This window comes from Penicillium crustosum, assembly GCF_028827405.1.
Source record: "Penicillium crustosum strain IBT 35664 chromosome Unknown utg000005l_segment0_segment0, whole genome shotgun sequence".
Taxonomy (NCBI): domain Eukaryota; kingdom Fungi; phylum Ascomycota; class Eurotiomycetes; order Eurotiales; family Aspergillaceae; genus Penicillium; species Penicillium crustosum.
The window spans coordinates 1,085,277-1,105,389 of NW_026623126.1; the positions used below are offsets into that span (position 1 = coordinate 1,085,277).

The 20,113-nt window shown below is 48.7% G+C and overlaps 6 protein-coding genes across 6 annotated transcripts; 1 reads left to right on the forward strand and 5 right to left on the reverse strand.

Moving 5' to 3' along the window:
• Window positions 1-469: 469 nt before the first annotated feature.
• Window positions 470-2,284, reverse strand: N7487_011097 (WD domain protein; the record flags this gene model as incomplete). The annotated part of the gene is made up of 4 exons (XM_056878827.1): window positions 470-689; window positions 771-1,581; window positions 1,643-1,919; window positions 1,958-2,284. The coding sequence occupies 4 exons, from the start codon at window positions 2,282-2,284 to the stop codon at window positions 470-472; spliced, it is 1,635 nt and encodes a 544-aa protein (XP_056724146.1).
• Window positions 2,285-2,489: 205 nt separating this feature from the next.
• N7487_011098 (uncharacterized protein) lies at window positions 2,490-3,941 on the forward strand (the record flags this gene model as incomplete). The annotated part of the gene is made up of 1 exon (XM_056878828.1): window positions 2,490-3,941. One exon carries the CDS (start codon window positions 2,490-2,492, stop codon window positions 3,939-3,941), a length of 1,452 nt encoding a protein of 483 aa, XP_056724147.1.
• A 254-nt stretch (window positions 3,942-4,195) lies between these two features.
• On the reverse strand, window positions 4,196-5,674 carry scw4 (putative cell wall glucanase (Scw4); the record flags this gene model as incomplete). The annotated part of the gene is made up of 4 exons (XM_056878829.1): window positions 4,196-5,194; window positions 5,253-5,389; window positions 5,450-5,543; window positions 5,651-5,674. The coding sequence occupies 4 exons, from the start codon at window positions 5,672-5,674 to the stop codon at window positions 4,196-4,198; spliced, it is 1,254 nt and encodes a 417-aa protein (XP_056724148.1).
• Window positions 5,675-6,599: 925 nt separating this feature from the next.
• Window positions 6,600-8,303, reverse strand: lcbA (serine C-palmitoyltransferase subunit lcbA; the record flags this gene model as incomplete). The annotated part of the gene is made up of 4 exons (XM_056878830.1): window positions 6,600-6,782; window positions 6,844-7,335; window positions 7,391-7,901; window positions 7,975-8,303. The coding sequence occupies 4 exons, from the start codon at window positions 8,301-8,303 to the stop codon at window positions 6,600-6,602; spliced, it is 1,515 nt and encodes a 504-aa protein (XP_056724149.1).
• A 498-nt stretch (window positions 8,304-8,801) lies between these two features.
• N7487_011101 (uncharacterized protein) lies at window positions 8,802-9,768 on the reverse strand (the record flags this gene model as incomplete). The annotated part of the gene is made up of 2 exons (XM_056878831.1): window positions 8,802-9,144; window positions 9,203-9,768. 2 exons carry the CDS (start codon window positions 9,766-9,768, stop codon window positions 8,802-8,804), a joined length of 909 nt encoding a protein of 302 aa, XP_056724150.1.
• Window positions 9,769-9,797: 29 nt separating this feature from the next.
• N7487_011102 (1,3-beta-glucan synthase) lies at window positions 9,798-14,754 on the reverse strand (the record flags this gene model as incomplete). Its single annotated transcript, XM_056878832.1, has 3 exons — window positions 9,798-10,137; window positions 10,211-14,542; window positions 14,600-14,754. 3 exons carry the CDS (start codon window positions 14,752-14,754, stop codon window positions 9,798-9,800), a joined length of 4,827 nt encoding a protein of 1,608 aa, XP_056724151.1.
• Window positions 14,755-20,113: the final 5,359 nt, after the last annotated feature.

The following is a 20,113-nucleotide window of genomic DNA, read 5'->3' on the forward strand; positions in this document are numbered from 1 at the left end:
GAGAAAAAAGAACACGATCTGATTTTTGAACTCGGCTGAGGCTTTTGTGTTTTACTCTTTTTGGTCGTTCTAAGGAATCATTTTGGGTCTTTTTGTGTGTTTGGATTTCCTTTGGGGATGGTGGTCATCGTGTAAATACCTTTTACTCTTTTTACATTCTTCCAATAGATGGAATGGATCGATGTTTTCGTTTTTGCGGTGTTTGTTGACTCTATTTATTGGATAGAAATACAAACATCAAATGTTATTCGTTGAATACATCTGTACATCAGAACAAACATCAGATACGTCGCTTTTGAGTCATAAGACAGCAGGAGATAAACAAAACCCTAGCCAACACCTCTCTTACAACACCAGATCTTCCAAGGAAGATCAAACCACATATCAAACCAATTAGCAAACAAGCTGTACAGCCACATTCCTAAAGAAGCAACATAGCAACATAGAGAAGATAAGCGTAAAATACATATCATTTCCATAGGCAGAGCTTGCCACTAGCAGTGCCACCAGCAACCCAGTTCTTGCTACGGTGGAACACAGCCACTGCAGGAACAGCAGTGATGCCATCACCACCAAGTTGAGCAAGTTGATCTCCATTGCTGCTGTAAATATCCACGAACCGGTTCATGTTGCCGATACAGAACCGCTGAATGGAAGATTGGGGATTAATCTGCCATTGAGGCCGGAGACTATAAGAACAAAGTTAGTGCTTGATACTTTGGCAAAAACCAAAAGGGACGCAAAACGGAGAAAGAAAGGAATAGCCATACATGGTAACCCAGCGGCCAGTCTGGCAGTTATGACGAACAACAGTATCTGGAGTAAACTCATCTTCTGCAAGTCTGTGGCCCTGCTTCCATGAAGAGAGACCCTTTGCGCCCACATCGTAAATCTTCAATGTGTCGTCGTAGGAAGACGTAGCAATCTGCCCAGCAGCATTGAAAGCTGCGTGCGAAACCGAGAGTCGGCTTTCGTGCTCGGCAATAGGTGTGGGGCTGTCCGGGGAGAGCTTGCGCAGATCCCATAATCTCAAGAATCGATCCAGACTTGCTGTCGCGAAGTAGTGGGGCTGGGAGGGACACAGTGTGAAGCCTCCGATCTTCTTCTCGGAAAGCTCCCAGTTTGACACATTGCTATCTTTCCGCGGCGTGCGCGTATCATACCGCCCGAACCCACCTTGAAGTGTAGTCCAGTACAAGGTATTAGGGTCGTCGGGAGCCATGTCTACTCCAGAAAGCGCTTCATCGATGTTTGTAGATTCAGGGGCATAGGTCTCTGAAGAGACCATTTTCTCCAAGTCGAGGGACCGGATTGAGCTGTCGTAACTTGCCGTGTACAAATGTGTCGGCTTTGAGGGGTTGACCATCATTGCGCTAATAGTTCGGGTATGTGGCTTGAGTGTGGTAAGGACTGGGTCTGGGTCATCTTCATCCTCGTCGTCGTCCTCGCCCACTGCGGGCTTTTCCTGCGAAGCATCCAACATGCCCAGATGACCTAATTTGTCGCCCGCGAATATAAGAGGTTTTGATTCGGAGGGGTGGAACGCCATGGCATACACGCGCTCGGGGGTGATCTTGATCCCTGTAATAATCGAAAATGCGTCAGAATGGTAGCTTGTCGATATAGAGAGTATAGTGATTACGCTGAGGATCCCAAGACTCCCACAATTTAAGCCCATTCATCTCCTCCCGAAGAGCCTTGAGGTCTTTGTCCGTTGTTTTCTCAATTTCATCGTCCCCGAAGGTCCTTTCATAGGGCTTCGCAACGCCCTTGGTGATGACATCCACGCCGATCAGGCTATCCGCACTAAGCTTTTGGCCCGAAACAAACATATCCGCTTGGCTGAACGAGTCTGTCCGGCGCATCCTCTTAATTCTATCCGCTTCGCGCATCGCTTCATACTCGTCATCGGCCTTGCGCTTCGCTACTTCACTTTCAGCCGCAATGCCTTTGAGACGCGAGGATGTGCGCCGGGGGTGATATCCTCCTCAACCTTGACCTTCACTTTGGGAGTCGGGCGCTTTTTCGGTTTTGCGGCATTGCTGCTGGGGGTCTTAGGGCTTGCGAAGAGCCCCGAGGATTGCGACTCGAGGGTGAGTTTCTTCAACAGCGCATCACGCTCAGCAATGTTTGCCAAACGTTGCTTTTCAAAGTCTGACAATTCGCTTTTCGCTGCCATGTTCTTTTTGGGGGTTTCGGGCGTCTCTGGTTCGTAGGTCGTTTGCTCCTCGGGGGTGGTGCGAGGCACGTCCTCAGCGAAACGCGTGGATCTGGGACACGACATCACGTGACCATGCAGAAAGTTGATCACCGATTAGTCCGTGCTGGTAAAAAAAAGATAAAGTGATCTTCTTCTTGTTTCTCTTTTTTACATTGAATTTGTGCAGTTTGAAGAAGTGGAAGAGAAGAAGTAAGATCTCCTCTAGGTTGAACTTGCTCTGAGAAGTGCGCGAACAAGGCTACTCAAGTGCAGACCTAACGACTCAGTAATGGCGGCAAATATCAACCGGCTATGCTTCCTCTCAAAAAGCAATTCTACGGCCCCTTTCCTATATCACACTCGAACACTCACTCCACTTTCATCCGCCGCCCGGAAACAATTCAATCGTCGCTTTCCGCGCTCCTTTGCTACTCAGAATAATACCGCGGCCGATGATGCGACGCCGAGCAAATCACTAGCGGAGGATAACGCAAGTCAGAATACCTCTGAAGAGTCGATTACCTCCAGCTCAACGAGTGAGGCAGCCCCGAAGCCGCGACGAAGCTATCTGCAGAAAAAAGCAGCATCTGTATCTCAAAGACCTAGCCTGAGACCATCTGTGGTGAAGAAGACAACGAAGATAGCACCGAAGATCACAAACCAGGAGAAATTGATATTTGGAGGACTCTTAGAACAGCTTGGATTCAAACACGATGGGGAAACTACCGAGTCGAGCTCATTGAAACCACTCAGCGAGGAGAAGAAGGCGGAAATGGCCGAGCTCATGTCGGTGTTTGATAATCTGCTAAAAGACCCAAGGGCAAAGAAGGCGGCATTGAAAGCCAAGCAGCAACCAAAGGATGAATATTCTTCTTATAGAAGACCAGAGAAATCAGAGACGGAAGAACAAGTTCCAGCAGAGAACCAAGGTCCAAAGCGAATCTATCTCCGTGATCTGGGCTACTCTGAGCCCGCCACGGCCAGCGCTGCCGAAGTAACGGTCAGCCTGCGGAGGGCGATTGAGATCGTCGTCAAAGCGGAATCAGAGCACATCGAATTCGCCCTTTTCCAAGCCATCGAGGATGGCAAGGGCGACATGGGTGTGTGGGAGGTATGCAAAGAGCGCATCTTCTCCATGCTGCGCCACCTAGATGAGAAATCTCTCGCAGAGGCTTCAGACCCGGACAGCCTGAGCACAGCAGAGCAGCCCGAAGCATCCACTCGACCATCAGGACCTCTCAGAGTCCCAGCCGTTGTTCCAGTCGCCCCCGTCGTGGTATCTCTATACCCGAAGGTCCTCCTGATCGCCTTCCGCCTGCTGAACACTCACTTCCGCGAATCCCCACTTATCCCCCAATTCCGCTCAACGATCAAAGAGTATGGTCGTATCTCTTCTTTCCTCGGTGCTTCATCTGGCTTGTACGATGAATTGATCCATTACCACTGGCGGGTATGCAAGGACCTCCCCGCTGTGATATCAATCCTGCGTGAGATGAACCAGCTAGGCATCAACCCAAGTGGAAAGTCCCGCGGCATGCTGACTGGACTTATCATTCGTCAGGCCCGGGACTTGGAAGCTCATCGGAAATCCCCAGACGGGAAGGATTTCTTCTGGGATTTGCCGTCTAACAAGGAGGCGTTCGATGAGCTTACCCGTAAGGATGGCTGGATGGATCAGATCGAGGCGCGTTCAGAGGACGAGGCGTGGGAACGTCAGTCCACTCGGACTTCCCGCCGCTAGGCTCTTGTGTTCCTTTGCACAGACTTCTAATGTACAATATAGACTATCATGTATAATAATATCATGAGCGAAACGATACCAAGCTTCATGTTAATACATCGTTCTTCGTCATTCGACTATCATGTTATTCCAGGTAACTAATAACTAATGTATGTATGTACACCAATAACTCTATCTAACCGAGAAATACAAGAGCCAAAGCGAGCTCCAGTCTGGCTGGAGCAAAAGAAAGAAAACAATCAGAGCCCACACTCTTATAAATCCCCATGAATCCCCCAAAACTTTTCCGCATTGAAGGTATACATGTTATCATCCTTCCACAAATCATCAAAAGCAGTAAAAAGCACCAGATCCTCCCTCCGATGATCAAAGCTCTTCCTCAAACTCGCAATAGCCACCTGTTGGTTATCCACGGAAGGAATAGCAGCTCCATTCGCATCCCCAGCATGCGGCCACCCAGACTCGGTGATCATAGTACGCTTCCCGCCGGCTCTCTCGGAGATGCTACGCGCTTGTTCGAGCGCATACGCACCAGCCCCAGCAGGCCGCTGCGTAGCATCGAAGAAAGCATGGCAGTTCGCAGCGCAGTAATCGGAGGCATGGCAGAGTTCCGGGTGGTCGAGGAGGACAGAGAAGGTATCGACAGTGACGACGGGACCTGTGTAGCCTTGTGCGCGGAGCACGGAACGTGCTGTTTGGACAGCTGACACGACGTCGCTGGGGGAGTTGGTGCCGCCGTTTACGAGCTCGTTGCCGACGGAGATCGTGTGGAAGATTGACCAGTCTTTTTTACCGTCTGGGCCTGCTACTGCGTCACCAAAGGCGTCGAGGCTTCCTGGGAAGCCGTTTAGGTCGTAGACGCCGGCGAAAACGCGCATGTTGTGTCGGCGTGCGGCGTTGGTTACGGTTCTTGTTTGGTCGCAGTCTGTGCCGTAGATACGGATGAAGGAGTATGCGGAGACTCGGTCTAGGTCTTTGTTTACTTCTTCTTGGTTCTTGCAGGTGCGGTCTGCTTTGTAGGGGGAGTAGGAGATGCCGAAGTGGGCGTGTGGGTGCTTTTGAGGGTGTGGATGAGGAACAGCTGGTTTGGGGTGTGCGTCGGGGTTTTCTAGATTCTTGGGTTTGCCTTTGACTGGGCTAGGGTGATCGCTCGGGTCGCTGTTCTTGGATAGTAGATTTGGTGGCTGTGTGTTGGAGACATCGGTGGCTGGGACTGATATTGGGGGTTTCTTTGATGGAAGAGTTAGAGCTGGCTATTTGATGAGGAACCAACATCTCTTCTCTTCATCAGGGACAGGTCTATCTACTAACATTCTCTTGTACTGCAGAGGCCAAGGCCGGAACGTAGTGTGTTTCCGTGCTGATGCGCTCTCCCTTTTCATTGACCCAGACGACTACCTCTTTGGTATAAGCTGGTTGTGCGACATCTCCACGAGATTGCTTCTCGACTATCGCCAATCAGTAAAATCCCATATAAGCATGAGATTATTCGAACAATACGTTCTTACCCCCAGCGTCGGCGCAAACACCACATGCAAGTAGCAAGCCAACAAGCACCTCAGTAAGGCGCTTCATTTTCCAGCTGAGTTCTCCCGAGGGAAACTGATCTGTAAAATCTCGACTGAAGTAATCCAAACTTAGTCTCTGAACTTAGTCGACGGCGATCACAACAAGAGTGGCTTTGCAAACATCTAGAAAAGGAAACTCACAGACATGGTGCCGATCGGATCCATTATAACCATGCTACCGGCGTCGAGCATGGAATTCCACCTATGTGGACCTGATTAGCAGAACGTGTAAACATGAGGATAGCCAAGCATAGCACCTCGATCTGGGGAGATGTGGAATGGAATCAGGGAGCTTCTAAGATTTCAAACATGCCGTGGCTTGGTTGAAGGCCCTCTGGCATCTGATTTAGACGAAGAGATCTTAGTTTCGGGGCATCCCATACAAGATCTCGAGGTCGGCGATAGACCGAAAATGCGCGTAACGATGAAGTCGATGGAATGCGGGGCGCATTCCCGGGGATTGCTCAGAGACACAGTGGGATTTGGTGAATGTGAGACAGAATGCTGGAAAGAACTTATTTGATATTATTGAGAGACCTTGGAAGGGGGTCAAAGAAAGGGGGGGGGTTGGACCTAGAGTCTGGCCCCAAGATATTGGCGGCCTGCTGGCGAGGTCCAGGGCCATGAAATAATCAGCGAAGTGACGCTTTGACTTCAAGTATTTAATATCTGACTAGCAGGGATTCAAAGTTGTAGTTGTGGATACTACTACGGTGAGAGAGCAAAAGCAGAGGATTGGAGCACGAAGCATTACCTCCATTCATGGGTTGAAAAATGGTTCAAGTGTGAATAATGTATGGAAAATTGGACAAATCCTTGAAGCAAAGAACCAAGGGTAGAAAGACAGTATTAAACAACTTAAAACCATGCACAGGTATAGAATCATACCGCCAACGGAAAAAGAAAAGGGCGGGCCTGTGCAAGGCATGCAGTAAGAATGTACATCGACAAGGTAACAATGGAAGTATTGAAGGGGCATTAGGGCGTAGGTCGACTGAGGAGAACGGGAAATCGATAGATGCCGAGGTCATATGGGCGTGAGCAGTGATCGGATTGTGTGGTCAGGACCAGAAGCTAAGAGGCAAAGACATTACTTCCTCTTGCTCATCACCTTGGTAATGGCATGGCGAATGATTGTTCCTGCCTTTTCAATCTCCTTCTTGGTGAGACCAGTAGTGACGCACACCTTCAGGGCTGGCAGGACAATCTGCTTGGGCTCGAAGTTGTCCTCGAGGGTCTTCAGCCGCGTGATTAGAACACCGTTGGCGAGGGACTACAAGATCGTTAGAAATGGTCTTCAAAATGGTTAAAATGGAAGGAAATGTAAAACATACCTCATCGACGGCATCTTGAAGCAAGAACTGCTGGTCGTCTGGTGTAAGTCGCTTGGCAGCCACAACCTCCGGCTTGATGGCCAGGATGAGAATGGGGTTTTCGGGCGCGCTGGTGCAGTAAACCCAATCACTCCGGGGATCCAACTGAGCCCGCATGGCTTTAGTGTGTTCCCGAAGTTGTGCCACTGTGTCAGGGTTGTTCTGAAGGATGTTGATAGTGGCACTGGCGGTGGTCGAGAGCAAGGCGGGGAGTGCGGCGGAGAAGGTGTAAGCAGCGGCGGAAATACGCTGGTGGTGAACGATCTCCTCTGAACCAGCACAGAAGCCACCTCCAGCAACGAGGGGCCCAGCCAGTGACCCCACAATCATATCAACCTCGGCAGCATCGACGTTCTGGTGCTCCGTGATGCCCCGGCCAGTGCGTCCCAAAACACCGAAGGACCAGGTTTCATCAAGGATCAGACGGAACTTGTACTTGAGTCTGAGTTCAATCTGTGACAGTTGTAAGCGAGACGAATTCATAATTCAATTTAACGGGATCACATACGATCTTGGGCAAGTCCGCCATGTCCCCATAAGACTCAAACAGACCCTCTGTGATAATGAATCTGCGAGTCAAGGGCTTCCGGGCTTGCTCCTTGGTGACCTTCGCGAGCACTCTCTCCAAATCCTCCATATCGTTATGCTCATACCACCGCACAATGCTTCGAGATATCTGAATACCCTTGCGAATGGCAAAGCTAACCCCTTTATCCGCGACGATAATGTCTCCACGCTTCGAGAAGGCAGGAATAACACTAGAAATGGTCGAGAAAGCCTGAGAGTAGATGATGCAAGCCGCGGTCCCCAAGAAGGACGCGACATCATCTTCTGTCTTCATGTGAACATCCTGTGTGCCGTAAAATCCACGGGGTCCGCAAGGACCCACTCCATAAGCGCGGAGAGTCTGAATTGCCTGTTCCTTGAGGGACTCATTCGTATTGAAGTTGTAAAAATTCAAGGAGCCGAGGTTTGTAACAGTTCGGCCGTTCGCCAGCTTGGATTTTGGGCCTACAGGGCTGGAGATCACAGTTTAATCCGTCAGTAAAATGTCCGCGGAGTAAGATTAGGCAGAAGCAATGGGTACGATACCCAACAATCACGGTTCTCTTATCAACTTCCATCTGTTCCAAGGTTGTCGGGGTCCCGACGAGGGGTTCTGGCGTCCATTCATCCACGAGGTCATCAATCTCATCTTCCGTGAGTGATACAACGCCCGGTTTGGTCGAATACTTGGGCGCTAGCAGATATCGGACGGCGAAGAGGAAGAGGAAAAGTTCGACGGCAGAACGAATTGGGTCATCTTGGTAGCTGGATTTCACGTAGCGGAGGAAGATTGCGGAGCCAGGCACACGGTGAAATAGATCCGCGAGTTCGTGCAGATATTCAGAAAGAATACGCTGGGTCTCCTGGAGATCCATGGCGGAGGGTTGGAGAGGGCGCAAGTTGTATGGTACGCCAGGCCAGTGAGATACCGGAGATGCGATAGGTTAAAAGGGGGCGATAAAGACAGGTGCTTGCGCGTGGAGGACGGAGTGAAGATGAAACGGGAGGCTCGGAGTCCTAGGAACCTCCGTGCCACGTGACCTTCGTACTGTTATGTGCGTTGCACAATCTAATTTTAAATTAGTGGATTACGAATTGGTTTCGTGTCTTAAGAGAGTTTCTCGAAAGCAATGCAATTTAATTCCGGTAGAAGTGTAAAATAAAACAAGCAAAGAAAGCTGGAAAAAACGAAGGTGAACCCCCGAGGATGACCCTGGAAGACCCCTTCATACAAGCGTCATTCCACAAACAATATTTGGAAGCAACCATTCATTAAGATCAAATTGTGCGCCGGTGAGTTCAGAAAAATGCAGCGAATTTTAATAGACGCATAACTTTGTACAAAGCATTTCCATGTCGTTTCGCAGAAGCGATTAAATGGACCATACTCCGGTGCCCTCGGAGGCTGCTGGGACGGTGCCTGAGGTGTAGCCCTTGGGGATGTTAGAACCGGTGTACCAGGAGACAGTGTCATTGAGTCCATGGTCAAGCGGTTGTAGGAGACCAACTGCATTGGCCTTGGAGACACCGAGGCTGTTCCAGAGGTCCTTGCTGAGAATGCTATCCAATGATCCCGTGTTCCGCAGGACGACAGGCGCAGCGATAATGACGATAAAGATCAGGAGCATGGCAAAGTAGAGAATAGCGAAGCGGACCACGCGTCTCTTCCGAAGCTTAGACTGCTTAAGAGAATAGATAGGAGGGCGGATTTGGGAGCTAAAAGCAGGGGTGGTGAGTAACGAGACATTTTGATGTGGGGACGGGAGATACATACCTTGGGCGCAGCCAAAACAGGATGACCGAATGGAAGGTATCGACATAGGGAATGGCAAGGGCCGGGAGCATGGCAAACAGCAGAATATGGCCAAGGAAGAAATCGTTGGCGAAATAACCGAGTTCGGTGATCTTGCACAGGAATTCACGTCCAGGCTGAGAAAGGGAGTGCCATCCCATGTTATACCATTTTCCGGTCCACCATGCAATATTAGACTGATCGTTTTTGAATTCACGAGTCAATGCTAGGGAAATAATGAGCTTGTAGATGAAGCGCTGAAGAGCCATTGCAGCGATCATTCCAGAGATGGTGCGAGCCCAGCTGAGGGACTCAAGGAAGAACATGGCCAGGAAGAGGAGCAGGAATACAATGACCGCAATGGCATGAGCGATAGCGGCGAGGACAGCACCGAACTTCTTGCAGCACATGCCAAACAACGGACCCATACAACAAGCCATGCCGAAGAACATGCCCGCCACACCAGCATTCACACCCACGGGAGCGAAAGCGACAATAGCAACACGGAGGATGGGGTTCGCAGCCCATTTGACGTCATCGGAGTACATTGTCCGGGAGTTGATATACAAGTACGGAATCAGTGTGGCACCAACACCCAGCAGGGGGAAATGATTTCGCTGAAGAAGATGTTGGTGATGCGAGCTCTGGGGACATCACCGGAGCCTTTCTCCGATGGCACACCGAGGAGTTTGCGCTTGTAACCAGTAATGCGAGTACGGGAAAGACGACAGAAGCCAATCCAAGAGGAAGCATGGGATCGGGAGTTACCGCGAGAAAGCCAGCGGATATAGTCGCGGTAATCGATGAAGAAGTCGGTCCAGGCAAACTGGTGAGGGTTGAACAGGAAGGGCGAGATACACAGTGCGAGTAGAGAAACCCAGAACCAGATCAGAGCGGGGGTCCAGACCGTAGTGGTACTGAACAACAGCATCAGCAAGAGGCGGGCACCCAAGTAAATTGAAGGGCCGGCAAAACGCGAGTAGAGCACACCGAAGGGGGATGCGAGCCGTTGCGAAACCACGGCCAGTACCAATGTAACGTGCACCTCCGAAAGACAAATTCTGGTGCACGGCGTTGGCGTAGATCTGACAGACGAACACCTCGAACATGAACGAGAACGAACCAAAGTGCTTGGCCAAACGGGTAGCCATGCGCCACACTCCTCTCTCTGTCAGCTCTTGGACGGCAAGAGGAACAAATGAGATGAAGAACACAATGAAAATGGAGATAACACAGCGGTTGACCCAGTTAAGAATTGGGATCAGGTTCGCGCAAAGAGTGGGCACAAGAGGATCGGTAATGGGCAAGTCGGAGTTGTAACGGCACATGATGGTCTCATGCTTCAAGGCACCGAGGTTGATCAGGACAAACATGAACATCTGCACAGAAAGCATAATGAACATGTTGTTCAGATGGAAACCAGGGTGAGCATAGTAGAATGAGAGGAAGCGATCAAGGGGCAGCTGGGTACCGAGGTAGTAGTACTCTCGGGAGAGCATCTGTTCACCCATACCAGTACCAATCTTCGTAGTGAAGTTCAGAATAGATCCGAAACCGAGATCACGACCCTTACCACACTGATAATATTCACAATGCTTGATACGACCTCCACGCAGGACGGCATTCATACCAGCGTAAATATCCTCGTTCAGGTGCAGTCCTTTCTGGGCTTTGGAAACACCGCCACGAGTGGTCATGAAAGTAGCGTTGAGGAAATCAGGGTGACCATAGTGCAGCTTACCACCGACTTGAGCGAGTGTACGAGCGAAGAGAGTACCGAACGTTTGTTCCTTGGAGGCGGCAACATCACCAAGCATACCCACGCTCTCGGAGAAAATGTATTCACGGGCTCCCAGGATAGCAACGGGGTCCTCCTCAGGCGAGGCAATTCCAGGGGTGTAGGGAGAAACATTGTCGGTAGTCAGTTCCTCGAACTCAGCCAGGACACTGCGAATCTTCAAACACTCTTCAAGGTAGTTGTCTTGGTTGGCGTCGATGAGCTGGATGTATTCACCACGGTAGAAGATGATGGCATGGTTCTGGTTGTCAGACTTTCCGTCACCGAGAATCGGGTTTCCGGAAAGCTGGATTCTGAACTTGGGCTTGCGCAGGTTGTTATCCAAGAGTTCACAGTGACCATCGATCAGGGCCGAGTAGAGGCGGGGTTCATCGCCCTCATTGACAGGTGGCTCCTCATCCAGGTATGCAATCTGCAAGTCGGGGTAAGCGCGGAGCAGGAATTCAGTGTTCTCGCGTTCATCCTTGTTGAACTTGGCATAACGCTGCATCGAGACGCAAATGCGGAACTTGCGGCGAGCCATGCGTTCGAGCTCACGCTCAAGCTTCTCGGAGTTTCCTCCAAACATCTGCACAACCTCGGGGTTCTCAACACGGTAAAGCAACTTGATAGCACGACTGTAGTTCATGAAACCAGACACAGTCCTGTACAAGGTCTGAGATCGAAGGGAGGCCCAGATTCTTGTGCGGAGGGTGTATTCGGGAGCGGCAGACTTGAAACCAATGCAGTAGAAAGGAAGATCGTCCACCTTGCTCTTGGCGGCATCTTTCTCGGGCTTCTCATAATCACCGTTGAACTGCGAAGTCTCGTCTGCCAGAATCTTGGTATCCTTGACGAAGCAATCCCATTCGTGGGGGTGCAGTTGCTTGAGGTATTCAAGCAAAGTGACACGTGAGTAAGGCTCATCTTCGCGGATAATCTCACGGAGCGAGAGCAGGATCTTTTCACTGTAGTGGGGAACCAGGACGGTGAAGGTGGGCATGTTGTCAACAGGTAGAGGCTCGGGCATCGGTGTGGAGAGCGATTGCGCGAAGAACGAGATACGGCGCTCTGCCTCACTTCCCTGGGGGAAGAACTCAGTCTTGAAAGACTGATCTTCCTGTGAGACGAAGAAGGTCGGGGCGCGGAGGGTGCGCTTGCCTTCCTGCTCAGAGGGAACCTGGTGGTACAACAGCTTTTGCACGTGGTCGATAGCCAGAAGGTGTTCACGGTACATCGAAATGATAATAGCATTCCAAACCTGTGAGATCAAGACCTTGGGCTTGTACTTGATCTCCATGTCTGTCGTGGCGAGGACCTTGGAGTAAATACGCTTGGGAAGTCGAGAGAAAATGTTCCTCCATGGTGACCAAATGGACACACCCAAGTAGAATGATCGAGCCACCGAGAAGATTGTGTTGCAGATAATGTACCACAGGTAACTATCCAGGAAGAAGAGTGTCAAGTCCATGAAAGCCATCAGGCCCAGCAGAATTTGAGGCTGTCGGTGGCAAAGGGTGTTGCCGATGTATTTCGCGCCAGTACACTGGTGGATTTGCATTGGAGACAGGATGCGAATGGGATCCTTGAAAGAGAGCGTCAAGAAGAAGTAGGACTCTGCCAACTTGGCACCGAACACACAGACCCAAAGACCATAGGACATCCACATGTCGTTACCAGAAAGACGGGGGAAACTAGCTGTGAAGGTCTGACTGGCAACATATTGTCGCCCACCTTTCTTCATGTAGTTGCCAAACAAGGCACCCAAGGGCTGGATTGCAAAGAACGCAGCAGTCAAGATCGCAATGACAAAGTGCACAATACCAAGAGCGAGGCCAATGCCGTGTTCGGTTGAATCGCCCAATTTCAGCCCTGGCAAGATGCTGAAAATAACGATACCAGGGGCGAGATTGATAACAAACATGATGATGAGGAACATAAAGCGCTTTCGGAGGTGCTGCGCTCCGGCCCACCTACGGGGAACGTACATCCATTCGAAAATGGTGGCCAAAATCTGAATGAAGGAGACAAGTGCACCACCGAAACCAACGGCAGCCAGGTACTTGGGCGTGCTTGGCTTGTTGTCAACCTGCTGCTGGTAGTTGATGGTATACAGAGTCGGGGCGTTGTAAGCAGTGAAGAACCAGAAGGAACCCAGGTGGATAACCCAAATACGGTTGAAGTTCGTGATCATGTGGAACCAGGAGCGAGTTTCCTTGTAGGTCTTGAAGAAGGCCTTCTTCCAGACAACGTCCTTCAACTTGGGCCATCTCTCGCCGATGGGAACATCGACTAGGCGAGTCTTATCCTCGAACGCGATGCGCTCAATACCCTCTGGGTACCAGAACAGCTGGTTCATATCATCATAACCAATGATCTTATTGTGATCATGCTCACGACGAACGTACTTGCCGTCCATGATTTCGTACCCCTGGTCTCGACAGTATTGGTAGAGAGGAGTGATGATCTCGTTGAGGTAGGTGAATTCCTCCACCGGCTCAACGCGAGCCTGGCATTCCGGCGAGGTATAGTAATCATCGGCACACTTGAAGATGAAACAGATGCACTCCGGCAGGAATCGGACCTGGTTGGCTTCACCCCAAATCAAAAGATACAGGGCAATTTGACGGGCGCGGTCATGCTGGGACATGCGGTTCATGCGAGATTTCCACCGGTATTCGGCTGCCTCCAAACTGTTGTCTCCCTCGAGAGCCTCCAGGGTTTCCTCTTCGTTCTCCGGGTTCTTTTTCGCGGCCTTGGCTGCAGCTCTGCGGGCTTTCCGCGTCTTCCGATCGCCCTTACCGAGCTTCATGTTGGCAAAACCAACTGCATCATCGAGATCGAGATGAGCAGCGAAATACCAGCGGCGGTAATTGGCGTTGTGGCCACCGATGTAGTCGGCATGGACGGAGAGAAGTGCCTGGTTTGGCGTCATACGCGAGGCACGAGAGTCCAGCATAGTCATCATGTGATCATACATGTTTCGCATGCTGTCTCGCTGGAAACCGAACTTGTTCACCAAATCCAGGAAGATATCCTCGAGCTCCTCCTTCGAGAGAGGGATCTGGGCGTCAGATGTCCACGCAGGGTAAGGCTCACGAGAACGCTGGCCGGCGGGAAGAGCGTTGCCGTAGTCCATTCCGTAGACAGGAGTCGAAGCACCAGACGATCGGTTTCCTCCGTAGGAGATTTGGGACGAAGGAGGACGGTAGCCACCACCACCGGGCCCTCCGTACTGACTGTCCGAGTAGCTGTTGTACCGTTCGTCTCCACGGCCATAGTAGTCCATGTCCGCAGCACGAGCAGTCTCGGACCTCATCGTGAAATCGCTGAAGGTCTCCGAATCCTCCTCAGAATCATGGCCACGACGGCCGCGTGGTTGGCCTTGTCCCTGGTCGTAGTACTGATCGCCCCCGGCTCCGGCGGCGCCGTAGTACTGATCTTGGTGTCCGGCCTCGTAATATCCTCCGTCAGCGTAACCGTGGCCGGCATCCGCGTGGGCGGCGTCGGCGCCGTGGCCACCATCCGCTCCGTAGTAGCCATTACTGTTCTTGCTGTCAGCCCTTCCATCACCCAAATCTTTCTATCCTGGATTATCATACCCTTGGTCGTAATAACCATCACCGTATCCTTGGTTGTCGTAATAACCCTGGGCATGTTCGTCCTGGTAGTAGGAGTCACCATGAGGTTGACCATGTGCCTGCCCCTGCTGGGCATAGCCATCGTCATAGTGGCCTCCGCCTGCGTAGCCCGACATGACGAGCGAGTCGCGATCGATCTAGTGCTAAGAGCTCTGCGGATGGGATCAGCTCCAGATGTCCGAGACTTATGATGCAAACCAGCTCCAACGAATCTCACCTCAACTGTGACCATTCAAAGTATTATTGTTTTTGTTCGGGATGTCGAATTAATGCAGCATGGACGTTGAAAGATGAAAGCCAGATGCGCAGGAATGAAATGCGTTAACTTGAGTACCCAAGTGAAGGTGTCGAACGAGTCTCAGACTCCGTAACGAATGGCAAGTGAGGGTTTCCCTATCTCACGAAAAGGAAGGTGCAATGGGAATATCTTAAGAGCAAAACAACCTTCCTTCTATCCTTCTTTCGTCAAAAAGAAAGAACACGAAAGGTAGCAAATAGAAGGAAAGATGGAGACAAAAAGCGAATGGAAGGGGGTTGGAAAGGGAAGACAAGAAAATGCTTGTTATTTTTGGGATTCGGGGGGTTGCTCGTCGTGTTGTCTCCAGAGTAATTTACCGTCTTACCGTCGTCTTACGCTCATAGAGGGTACGTGTCAGACTTCCAGGTACTGAATACCTCTTCCCAGTATGGTTAGCCCCTATGTTTCCCAGGTACTGATTACGACCCCTTTGTTTACCATACGTGGCGCATTGAGTTTAGCCCATTGACTCTCCTCTTCCCTCTCTCCCAGCCTTGTATGTGGTATTCTTCCCAACGCCTCCTCTATCTCTCCCTGATCGTCCATTTTGAAATTACCGTTATTGTCCGACAGTATTTACGTTTGTATTTCCCCCGATCACTTCTTCCAATCTCCCCTTTCTCTATCCAATGATAATCTCCCACGGACACTCGGAATCCAAGGGAGTCTCGACGGCCCCTGAAACTTGCCCCACTGTAACCAGCCAACATGTAATCAGGTAACAAATAATGCGGCCGGCTATTTTCAGAGATACCAGATTATGGAACCTGCTGTTCCAAAAATGGTTGTTGATTCGATGGCTTTGTTATGGTGACCAACTTGGTATGTAGGGATGGCGTTGCACCGAGACTGATTTTCATTCCAATGTATACATACTCCGTACATTTCTAGACTTGATTTTTTTAACTTTGGGGTTTCCAACAAATGTATGATTCATGGGATGGTGCGTACATTGTACTCCGTACTCCGTACCCTTATCTATTTGCTTATGTGGCGGGTTGTTTCTAATTTCAAATGGAATATGTGACTAGTATCAACTCAACCATGAGAACATTGAGACCATTATAATTTGAACCAAATGATAGTTTACATTCCGTACATATGCACATGTACCTAATTATTCTCTTAAATCTGATTCGCCGGTCGAATAAAATTAAATATCAACTTGAGCTCAGACCCGTGGACGATTGGTCACCGACGTGTTCTCAGTTCCTGTTCCATGGCTCCCAAGCGACAAGAACCACGCCTTTACTTTCCACACTCTCCAGGGTTACCGGATACTCTTGATATTTGATATATTGATCTCCACGATCTTCAATTCCTATTGCTCCTTTCATCCTGGTTTGAATTCATCATAGACTTTTTTTTTTTACTCTGTTTTAGCGTTTGAGCGGCTGATTTGCCACCGCAATACAAGTGTCTCAGATGTAGTCGATCAGTTCCATATGTAATACATTTGACTTTCCACTGCCGGTTATTCTCACTGTGGCGGGCAAGCCACCCATATACGAAGTACGAAGTAGTATACTCCATACGGAGTACACCGTACATCGTACAATATAGTGGATTGTATCGCACAGTGGACACTGTATCACGAGAAAACCTGGAAGTCTTCCACAGCCACAAACCGAACTCGCTAAATAACCTTGAAAACTCAATCGTCATAGTCTATATTTATCTTTCCATCTCTCAGCCGATATTTAATTGGGGTGGTTACCCAGAATCCAATGAACAGATATATATTCTCATGAACATCATTAATTACATATCAACACCGACCACAAATTAAATATTCACAACTTGAACTCTGTATGAATGAATGTATCTGAATACACCAGCTGGTACTGTGTATACATACAGAGCTAGTAACTCTGTATTCGAAAATGATCTCCACCGTTAGACGCAATTTCATCTTGTCCACACACACTAAGTGGATCACCGATTGCCTTTTCTTAATTCTTTCGGAGAGCCTCGACCAAGAGGCCTGCCTACCTACAATATTGTATGCAATGATGAAGCTACCAGCGCAATCAAGACGATGCTTATCGGGTATGCCGTGGCACCTTGTAGCGGTTAAAATATATACATACATCGCGGACTGCAGCATTATTAGTTTGCAACCGGGTACTTATACCTTGTACACCCTGATACCGGCGGATGCAGCATTGCGCAGGAACGACACATCAGCTGCATGAAGGAAACCGATCTTCGGCATCTGATATTCGTTTTTCCTCCTGTGGATTTTCACAAGCTATCCACCTTACTCCGTACTGGGGGGCCTTTATTGGCACTATCATGAGTTATAAGCTGGCATCTCGAACAGAGTATTGTACTATCTAATGCAGTGCACCAAAAATAACCTGTCGACGGAGAGATTGGTCTTAAAGGGCCTAGTCAGCGATCACTAGCCGGCAGGCGTACCCTAGTGTCGCACATTTATTGTACAAATATTGCTACGTATTGACCGGCCACATTTTAATACATACTCCGTACACTAGCACAACACCCGAGAAGTGTGGCTAAATATTTAACACAGATGGTCATAATTATTTATGAAGACAGCGTGCCCCTTCTATCCGTTAAAGAAAATGGCTGGCTTGCACCTAGGGGAAGTGCGGGCGTTGATGGCTGGCATTAGTGTTTCTAGAAACCCATACAAGCTCTTCCATGATTATTTTTGGCTCCAGCCCCTGAATAGAGCGTTTACATACAACGTTAGCACCGGCTCCCCACGGAAGGATTTCAATCTCCAGCTTACCATTGATTATCAAGGCGCGTTTGCTGATTACATATCCATAGAAGCTGATCGCAAGACCTTGAGTTCTGATTTGATTTTAAGTAATTAGGGGGCTGTGACCCCCAGACGGCCCCCTCCACCGTCCATCTACTCCGTATCTGCGTCATGATTGGAAGCCAATCCCAACCCCTGTTTTTGAGGTTGTAGTTGTGCCCATACAACCTCCGGAGTACAGGGCACTAAAAAGGGTCCGAGTCGTGATATGCTGATGTTATTATAATAATTTCTGTTTGAAAGGACTTGGCGCACCATATGATTTGTACATTGTATATGTACTGCATACGGAATAATTGAATCAACATATACGTATTATCGTAGCCAATTAAACCTAGGAAAGCCATGGGTTCACATAAACAACCGGATTTCCCGCCATTTTGAATGAGCAGTGTGGTGTTATATTTTTGCGGCATATAGGCAGATAGATATAAAGCTTTGGTGTTTTCCTCGGATAATAGTTATATACCAATAATGGCAATCTTGCTCACAACATATATATATATCTGTACCAACTATTAGTACTAAAGGATTGAATCACATCCATATATGCTCTATCCCTAATAATGAAATATGTTCATCAAACGCTAATTGTTGCTTAAATATTGATTTTCTTTGGTTTTGTTTCTTTGTGACGTTTTCGCTGGCAATTAGATAACATGAGCCTACAGTTACTCCGCAGAGCGTTGCGCGAATAACATGTTCCAGTACAGCGTATATTACTTCACCTCTTCCTTCTATGATACCCTCTTTCCCTATATATCTCTGCAATATATTTATTAAGACCAGCAGAGCAAATCCACCTAATGACTCTAGGTAGCCATGTTTCGTATAGAGGGCTCACTCTGTTCATTATTAACTTGTCTCGTTTTTATTTTAAAACCCTCAAGACCATATCATTTGCGCCAAACTTCCATTCAAGCCATTTGGCATAAATAATTAAGGTGAACAACAGATTATGTACTGTATAAATCCAGCTCGAGTCAGGAATGTTCACCAGTGATACTAAGGCCCTCTACAGATACAGGGACGATTGATATAACCTCTCGCCAATCATAGATTTTATCCGGATCTCTAGTGAATATACTCAGATCAGATTCCAGATTTGCGTAACGAGCAAAGCAGACAATCTCCACTGTGTATTTTCTGGAGGCAAGGGGATGCCGATCCTCATCGAAATAGCGATGGAATGGTCCCGATCAACGTCCCTCACGAAAGTGTTGATCCAAGGGTCAATCCAACTTCCGCTGTAAGCCACGCGGTACAATGTAGCGCCTCTATTTAGACCGGCATGCTTCGGAAGTTCATCATTCCGTGAGGCTGTACGGCTACGTTGCCAGGAACAAACAGTACCTGCAGCAAGGAGGTCCAGCCTAACGGTGCTTGAGACCGATCTCCGCGGCTCTATTCATGCATTATTCTCGCATTAGACAGTCTCTGTGCTTCGTGCGTTTTTTGTGCTGATTATGATAGGGCATCGTCGAGCTGTAGTTGGCTTGTCGTTGTTTCCCCCTTCTCCCCTCTTCCTGGTCTGGTGTCTATGTGTACCTGCAAGTCACCTGTCTTTATTAAATAGTGTTATTTACCTACAACATAGTGTAGGTGTTTGGTGTGCCCCCTTGTCTCTAGTACTAGATTTCCACCCATCTAGGATTGCTGCTAGGGCCTTATATATAAAAACGGTAGTTGATGTTCGTTCCTCTTTTTAATGACGCTGAAGATTATCTACATATAGCGCATTGAGTATTCAAATTGAGGGTCACGGGCCCTACAATGGCTAGTATTGATATTGGCAGAGCTTTTTGGAATTATTGATTCTACATGTGAGTGGGCGGAACATAACTATACCTTCGTACATATAGGTTCTACACGCAGTGCAGCTTCATCCATTGTATATTTGTGTCATGGGTGTTGTCCCTAGGCTCACAGTATATAACTTAATTCAGAGCAGTATATGGATGAGATCTTTATAAGTTAGTATACTAGTATTCTAGGTTGGTTTATTATTTGTTATATGTTTTTCTTATTTGTATAGTGCCTACTGTCATGTATATATGCCGCCACATTTGCGCCCGATACGGAATATATAACCACAACTTAATAACAATCATAATTCTCCTCTTCTTCGCATTGCAATAAGTTTTAGATTATTTTCCACGCATATCTCTACCAATAAAATGTAATATCATGCTGCACACAACATTGGAATTATTTAGGACATCGGAGCCTGAAGTGTTCCATATAATGCAGCAAATACGGTAGGATCACCATAAGAATACCATATGACTGAACTAATGCACTAAATTCCACAAAGTAGGCCAACTGAACTCCTGCATAGTGTAATCGACAAGTGGTTCTAACCTGGACCTCATCGGAGCAGCCCTAG